Source organism: Micropterus dolomieu, linkage group LG11 (genome assembly GCF_021292245.1).
Source record: "Micropterus dolomieu isolate WLL.071019.BEF.003 ecotype Adirondacks linkage group LG11, ASM2129224v1, whole genome shotgun sequence".
Taxonomy (NCBI): Eukaryota; Metazoa; Chordata; class Actinopteri; order Centrarchiformes; family Centrarchidae; genus Micropterus; species Micropterus dolomieu.
Genome location: NC_060160.1, coordinates 21,981,636 through 21,989,369, shown reverse-complemented (window position 1 = coordinate 21,989,369; position 7,734 = coordinate 21,981,636). Strand labels below are relative to the sequence as shown.

The window sequence follows — 7,734 nt, the reverse complement described above, 5'->3', positions numbered from 1 at the left end:
GTGGTGCTTCTTCCATTTCCTGATAACTGCACCGACAGTTGATCTTTTCTCTCCAAGTTGCTTTCCGATTCTCTTGTAGCCCATCCCAGCCTTGTGCAGATCAACAATCTTGTCCCTGATGTCCGTAGAAAGCTCTTTGGTCTTGCCCATGGTGGTGATGTTGGATGCTGGTTGTTTGGGTGTTGACAGGTGTCTTTTATACAGGTAACGAGGTGAGGCAGGTGTATTTGATGTAGATAATTGGTTGGGATTGGGGCTGTGTCTTAAAGAAAGACTAACTGGCTTGTAGGAGCCAGAATACTTGCTGTTTGGTAGGGGGTCATATACTTGTTTTTCCTCATCAGATGGTCATCAATTTTTATAAATTCATATGATGTGATTTTCTGGAATTTTCTTTGGGATTCTGTCTTTCACTGTTAGAATGTACATATGACAAACCTGCAAAATCAGCAAGGGGTCAAATACTTTTTTCCCCCACTGTATGTCTCTGGTCTGGCTCAATGGATTTATTACTACCTAGTCAGCAGGCGAGGCACAATAATTTGCGCTGTTGGGAATGGTGCAGATGTATAAAAGAATCGCACTCTCCCTAGATGCTACCTCTCACTGAGGTTTTCAGTCCTACTCTCTCTGACAGGGTTGTATTGTCCTGACATTGATTTGCCAGCTGTTTATTTAATTTAGTTTTGATTAATCTCTGCCTTTGGAGCTCTTCATTCATTGCACATTTCTCTCATCACCGCATGTTCTCAGAGGTTTGCCATTAATTCAGAGACCTAACTGATATAGTGTAGATTATGTGTCTAATCTCATTTCGTCAGTTGCTCACTTTATCTTTGCAGTACTCGCTGAATGAGAAGTAGCGATTTTGGCAATGCTGGTTTCCAAGACATAGCATTTAAAATAAGAATTCTACATCTATTAGTGATGCTTTACACTTGTACAAATCAGTGTAAAACTAATTTGGGTGAGGCACACAGACACAGAAAGAATTTGCACCCTTGTTAAACAAAAAAAACGACATTTAAGTCTAGTGAAAATCACCCTTGGAGAGCCACTGGGTCAGTACACAGGCAGCGGAACATAAGATTTTAACAAGCCTATTGCCGATACAGTAAGAAAGTCATGCTCACCAGAGGATTTGTTAGGAATGCTGACTTTGGAACATCTAACCTTGAGGAACTGCTGTGTGTGTGTGTGTGTGTGTGAATGAGGGAGAACTGTTTGGTTTAGGAGCGGTCTTCTAAGATTTCCCTCTTCATACTGTGCATTTGATACCTTCTATTGTTTCTGTGTTTTTCAGCCTTCAGCTCACGTACCTCCACAACATCTCCCCGCCTCACATGTGCACTACATGAACTACTATGTTCAACATTTCTTGTAGCCTTTAGAGATGTTCCCTAATGTCGTAAATTCTCCACTCGGACGAGTGGGGTGGCTTAACCATCACATAAAACTGCTTCCATGTTTAGTGACAACTATCTCTGAGGCTAAAAGTGTCAGCAGTGTGAAAATGCACCGAAATGAAATGTCAAAAATTATCACATTTTGCTGATGAGTGTGATCTCTCTTAGATGACCTCATCAACACCCATCTACTGAGAAATTTAATTGTGTTACTAAAGCACTGCACTTAACCTCAAGGCACTTCAAGTTGATGACAGAATCTTAAAAATGTACCGAAATGATGCCAAATACAGCATGACTTTGTGCTGTAAACGCCTCATCTCTTATATATACAGTGTAAATCAAAATATGAAAAAAAGGATATTTAAACACTGCTTAATTTTTTGTGGCACTTCCTGAAATGCATTATAATGAGCTTTGCTCTAAATAAGGAATAGTTTGACATTGGAAGGATATCGGGAAATATGCTTTTCCCTTTCTTGTCAAGAGTTAAATGAGAAGATTGATACCACTCTCATATCTGCCCATTAACTATGAAGCTACAGACAGCAGCTGATGAGCTTTGCTTAGTGGAAAACGAGGGGAAACTGGGTCTGTCTAAAAGTAACAAAAACTGCCTAACTGCACCTCAATGTGCCACCGTTTCTTGATCTGGAGCAGCTGCCTGGCCACCAGCTGAGATTGCAGGAAGTTACTGCTCCCAGCCAAATCTGCTGGCACATAACCTTTGTTAAATTGCTTTTTACACTTAGTTTTTTCAACATATGAATATCTAAATCTCATATCTAAATGTGTCGTACAGACATGAGTCTTATCAATCTTCTCATCTAACTCTCCAGTTAGATGAGAAGGTTCCCAAAATGTTATTGCTTTTTAAGCTTTTGACTTTAGCTACAAGTTTATATTCATGTGCCCTCCCACACCATTAAACACAGAAAGCTTGTGTCCATGTTTCCTTTTTAATTTGAGCCATTAGCAGAGCTCTGCTTTTTATCTCTTAGGGTAATTTTAATTCCAATCCTCAGTTGGAACCTTAACACAGAAAGGATGTGATTAGAGAACTATTACCACACAAATATGACTGGCTCAGGATACGTACAGACTCAGGAAATGCTTCTCCAGAGCATCTGTTGTGAAGATATGTTTATAATTAGGTGTCACAAGCCCATCAAGCTCATGAAAGAAGTTCTACTATACGTAATGCAGTACAAGTCTTGCTGCTCAGAGTAACTTGGCAGAAGTAAATAACAGCTCCAGCTTCACTTTGTGCAATATTTCTTTCAATCTGCTGCACATATCATGTCTAATTTTGACCTCTTCGTTCCTCCAGGTCCAACTGTTTTGAAGTCTTCACCTTGAATGGAGCCAGCACCAATATTCTTCAATTTTGCACTGCAGCAGAAAGCACAGACTGGCTCCAAGCAATATCTACAAATATCAATGACTTGACACAGGAGAATGTAAGTCCATCTCTAAACATTAGAAGCTTGGTTGGATCTTCCCCTGGGTCTTTATTAAAAATGAAGGGTGGAAAGAAAAACTGTTTTCACACATTTGTGATCATTGTAAATATGTGAGAATTTGATTGAACTCTTATGAGACTTAACGAGAGGATAATTTAGCTATAATTTCTAGCATGAAATTGTGTACATTAGTTGATTTTTGTCAGCTTTTTTTATGTATTTAGAGATTCTGGTATGTGGATGGATGTGTGAATTTGATCATATTATCCACTTGTGGTCTTTTAAAGTTGATAACACCATCTTAATAAAGAAGCATTGAAAAATGTAATAAATATGTTTTGGCCACAGTTGTTACATGTATTTTCCTCATTTGATTTTTCACAGCCACATAGTCTACAGTGTAGCATGGTTTAATAGACCCTTCCTGACAAGCACTCATTGAGTCACGGTGGCACCTCTCCCCCTCTGCTGACAAAAAGAAGCTCTCTCATACCTAATTAATGACTGCTAAGTAGTCATTCTGCATGTGCACTTCTCTCTCTCATTTCCTCCTATTTCACTTTGATTATCACACTGATGTGATGCATTTTTGCTAAGGATGCAGATGTACTGTATGCCCGTGCTTGTCGATTGCACAGCAGCCTTTTTTTTTTTTTTTAGTGTGATTAATTCATGTCTGCATCACCTAATTACAGACGTGGAGTGTGATTGCTAAATGGCCAATCAGGACGTAATTGTGTGCCCGCTTTGGGAGAGAGCGGAACTTTTGTTTTAATGACCTACAACCTTTAAATAGACTCTGTGTCACCCTTGGGGTCCCTCATGTGTTTTTAATGTGGATGACTGTCTTCTGGCATGGTGGAGGATCACTTGATGCTGTTTGATGTTCTTTTAGAGAGACTAAAACAAAAAATTGGGCCGCTTGTTAGTGCCTAATAATATACAGATTCCAGGTCACAATTTACCTTCAGTTTGTAGCTGAGGAGAGGCGAGACAGGAGCAGCCATCATGTTGAGTGTGATGTGCTGACACACCAGGGGTCCATTCAATGTGAAAATGGTTTTCATGGTTGGTTATATATAGTTGGTTATATATAGATATATCTATATCTCTATATTTTATGATGAAACAGCATTTTTTCAAATCACCTCCAAGATATACATTAAAACATTTGTTTACTACTCAAAAAAATAAAGGGAACACTAAAATAACACATGCTAGATCTGAATGAATGAAATAATCTCATTAAATACTCCTTTCTTTACATAGTTGAATGTGCTGACAACAAAATCACACAAAAATTATCAATGGAAATCAAATTTATCAACCCATGGAGGTGTGAATCTGGAGTCACACTCAAAATCAAAGTGGAAAACCACACTACAGGCTGATCCAACTTTGATGTAATGTCCTTAAAACAAGTCAAAATGAGGTAGTGTGTGTGTGGCCTCTACGTGCCTGTATGACCTCCCTACAATGCCTGGGCATGTTCCTGATGAGGTGGCGGATGGTCTCCTGAGGGATCTCCTCCCAGACTAAAGCATCTGCCAACTCCTGGACAGTCTGTAGTGCAACGTGGCGTTGGTGGATGGAGCGAGACATGATGTCCCAGATGTGCTCCATTGGATTCAGGTCTGGGGAACGGGTGGGCCAGTCCATAGCATCAATGCCTTCCTCTTGCAGGAACTGCTGACACACTCCAGCCACATGAGGTCTAGCATTGTCTTGCATTAGGAGGAACCCAGGGCCAACCGCACCAGCATATGGTCTCACAAGGGGTCTGAGGATCTCATCTCGGTACCTAATGGCAGTCAGGCTACCTCTGGCGAGCACATGGAGGGCTGTGCTGCCCCGCAAAGAAATGCCACCCCTCACCATTACTGACCCACCGCCAAACCGGTCATGCTGGAGGATGTTGCTGGCAGCAGAACGTTCTCCACGGCGTCTCCAGACTCTGTCACGTCTGTCACATGTGCTCAGTGTGAACTAGCTTTCATCTGTGAAGAGCACAGGGCGCTAGTGGCGAATTTGCCAATCTTAGTGTTCTCTGGCAAATGCCAAACGTCCTGCACGGTGTTGGGCTGTAAGCACAACCACCACCTGTGGACGTCGGGCCCTCATACCACCGTCATGGAGTCTGTTTCTGACCATTTGAGCAGACACATGCACATTTGTAGCCTGCTGCAGGTCATTTTGCAGGGCTTTGGCAGCGCTCCTCCTGCTCCTCCTTGCACAAAGGCGGAGGTAGCGGTCCTGCAGCTGGGTTGTTGCCCTCCTACGGCCTCCTCCACGTCTCCTGATGTACTGGTGTGTCTCCTGGTAGCGCCTCCATGTTCTGGACACTACGCTGACAGACACAGCAAACCTTCTTGCCACAGCTCGCATTGATGTGCCATCCTGGATGAGCTGCACTACCTGAGCCACTTGTGTGGGTTGTAGACTCCGTCTCATGCTACCCCTAGAGTGAAAGCACCGGCAGCATTCAAAAGTGACCAAAACATCAGCCAGGAAGCACAGGAACTGAGAAGTGGTCTGTGGTCACCACCTGCAGAACCACTCCTTTATTGGGGGTGTCTTGCTAATTGCCCATAATTTCCACCTGTTGTCTATTCCATTTGCATAACAGCATGTGAAATTGATTGTCAATCAGTGTTGCTTCCTAAGTGGACAGTTTGATTTCACAGGAGTGTGATTGACTTGGAGTTACATTGTGTTGTGTAAGTGTTCCCTTTATTTTTTCGAGGCTCGGCATCTTAAAGCACTTTGAAATAGCCTCAACACAGGTGGTTGCTGCTTCATAGATGGCTTTCTCTGTGTGACATCCTGTGACACCACTTTTTTGTCTTTCTGTTGACTGTAAACATTCAAATGAAGAAATAACAGTGAATATGCATAAACATTTATAAACATACTATTTTATACTGTGTGCATTTAGTCATTATTTGTGCGTCACTTATTTTGAGGTAGAGTTGATTTACTTTAATTTGGCAGTTGAATTAATATTACCCATTATCTTTAAAGTGTTGTTTGAGCTTTCTCAAGATGTAAACTGGGAAAATGTTAACCTTGTTACGGCACAACATTTCACATCTAGAAAAAAATATTAGATGCCTTGTAGAACTCAAGTGGTGAACAGAGCTAAACTCATTGGGTATACATCAATGTATGAATATCTTACAGAAAATTGAAAACTGTAAAGCAAAGATGTATAAAATAGGGTTTAATGGAATGTGTAATGTGTAACAATTTCATTCCCATGTGTTTAAGGGGTCAGGATACCTTATTAATATAATTTATAGCTTTGTCACTGATTATTGTTTTATTTTTGTTTCTCTCATAGATAAAGATTGTCAACAAATACTGCTCTTCAGATGATCAGGTATGCTGACACAGACTTAACTCAACAAACCAGTCCTTTCTTTTTCTTTTTGAAACCACATACATACTGTACAGTACATAACATGCATACTGCCACAGGCAAAACTGTCACACAGCACTGCTGACTGTTAAAAGTATATCTTTCTTGGATAGTGCAAGTAGAGACACAAACAGCAAACGCTGGGAGATGGGCCATAATCAAACCGAAAACACTGTGGTTAAATGCAATGCTGCTTCACCATTAGGACAACTGATTGTGCATCTTGACTGTAAGAGCAGCAATCTAACAACTGTCGGTAACGCTGACAAAGGCTCGTCAGAACAGGCAGTGTCCTGGTTAACTCCCAGTACTTTCCTGGATCTTCTTCTCAAAATTGTTGGTATATAGGTGTAGATCTAGTTTAGTATATTATACTAGGTGGAAAGAGTACAAAAATATTCTACTTAAATTCAAAGTATGATTACTTTGAACTTTTACTTAAGTACAAGTAAAATTACCGGTACAAAAATTTACTCAAGTAAAAGTTAAAAGTAGCTCATTTAAAATTTACTCAAAGTAAAAGTTACCTCCTTAAATAACTTATTTATATTGATTTAATATCTTATTTATATACATACTTATTTAATTAAATTCCAGTCTTTAGCGATTTTAAAAGGGAACAAAGCCATATGGCGCTTTTAATTTTAGTTAGTTTGACAAATACAAGAAAACACAAGAAAAACAATGACTTTTAATGTTATAATGAGAAGTTTGAGAATGTTTGCTTTATTAGGAAACTGTGGCGGTACAGATTAGACTATGAGACTAGCCTGTCTATGAAGTCAGATCCTTATTTACATTCAAACAGGTGGTAATTTTAATGGGATGTCATAAGCGTTACCAGCAAGTTGTTTATGCCAACTTGCTTTTTGGAGCTAAGTATCTTACCGAACTATGAAAACTTTTTTTTAACCACTTTGTCATATTTCAAACTGGTCCGCTGTCTAAGAAACTGTTGAAATTGATGGTTGTCTTGTTGTGTAGCCGCATTGTAGCGGTCAGCGCTGAGCTCACTTACAAACAGATTGCAAATCCTTTGACTACTTCAAAATAAAAGTCAACTTGAGTTTCGCCAGTTAAAGGCTTTTAATGTGAAGCTGCAGTGGCAGGAAATGTTCAGTTAGCATTAGCAGTAACTTAATACAACATTTTTCACAGCTTACACTGCATGATGATAAAGCTGTTGTTCTCTCTGAAGCCAAAGTGGTCACGAGTTTTTCCTTGCACTTTTTCTTTACTCAGGAACAGATGTGATTGAAAATGCAGCGAAGTACAATACTTAAAACATACTTAAGTAAGAGTAAAATTACAGATTTAAAAAACTCCTACTTCAAAAAGTACAAGTACACAAGAAAGCTACTCAATTACAGTAACGTGAGTAATTGTAATTTGTTACTTTCCCCCTCTGATTATACTCCATGACACTGCAAAGCTATGATTTGTAGAC

General features: G+C 39.9%; 1 protein-coding gene across 4 annotated transcripts in view; it reads left to right on the top strand.

The window, feature by feature from the left end:
• sntg2 (syntrophin, gamma 2) overlaps positions 1–7,734 on the top strand; it is a 104,298-nt gene that overhangs the window by 64,213 nt on the left and 32,351 nt on the right. For all 4 annotated transcript variants that reach the window (XM_046063204.1, XM_046063206.1, XM_046063205.1 and 1 more), the window contains exons 10-11: positions 2,737–2,866; positions 6,210–6,248. In XM_046063204.1, the coding sequence (XP_045919160.1) occupies positions 2,737–2,866; positions 6,210–6,248 (169 nt within the window). The remainder of the gene's footprint in view (positions 1–2,736; positions 2,867–6,209; positions 6,249–7,734) is intronic.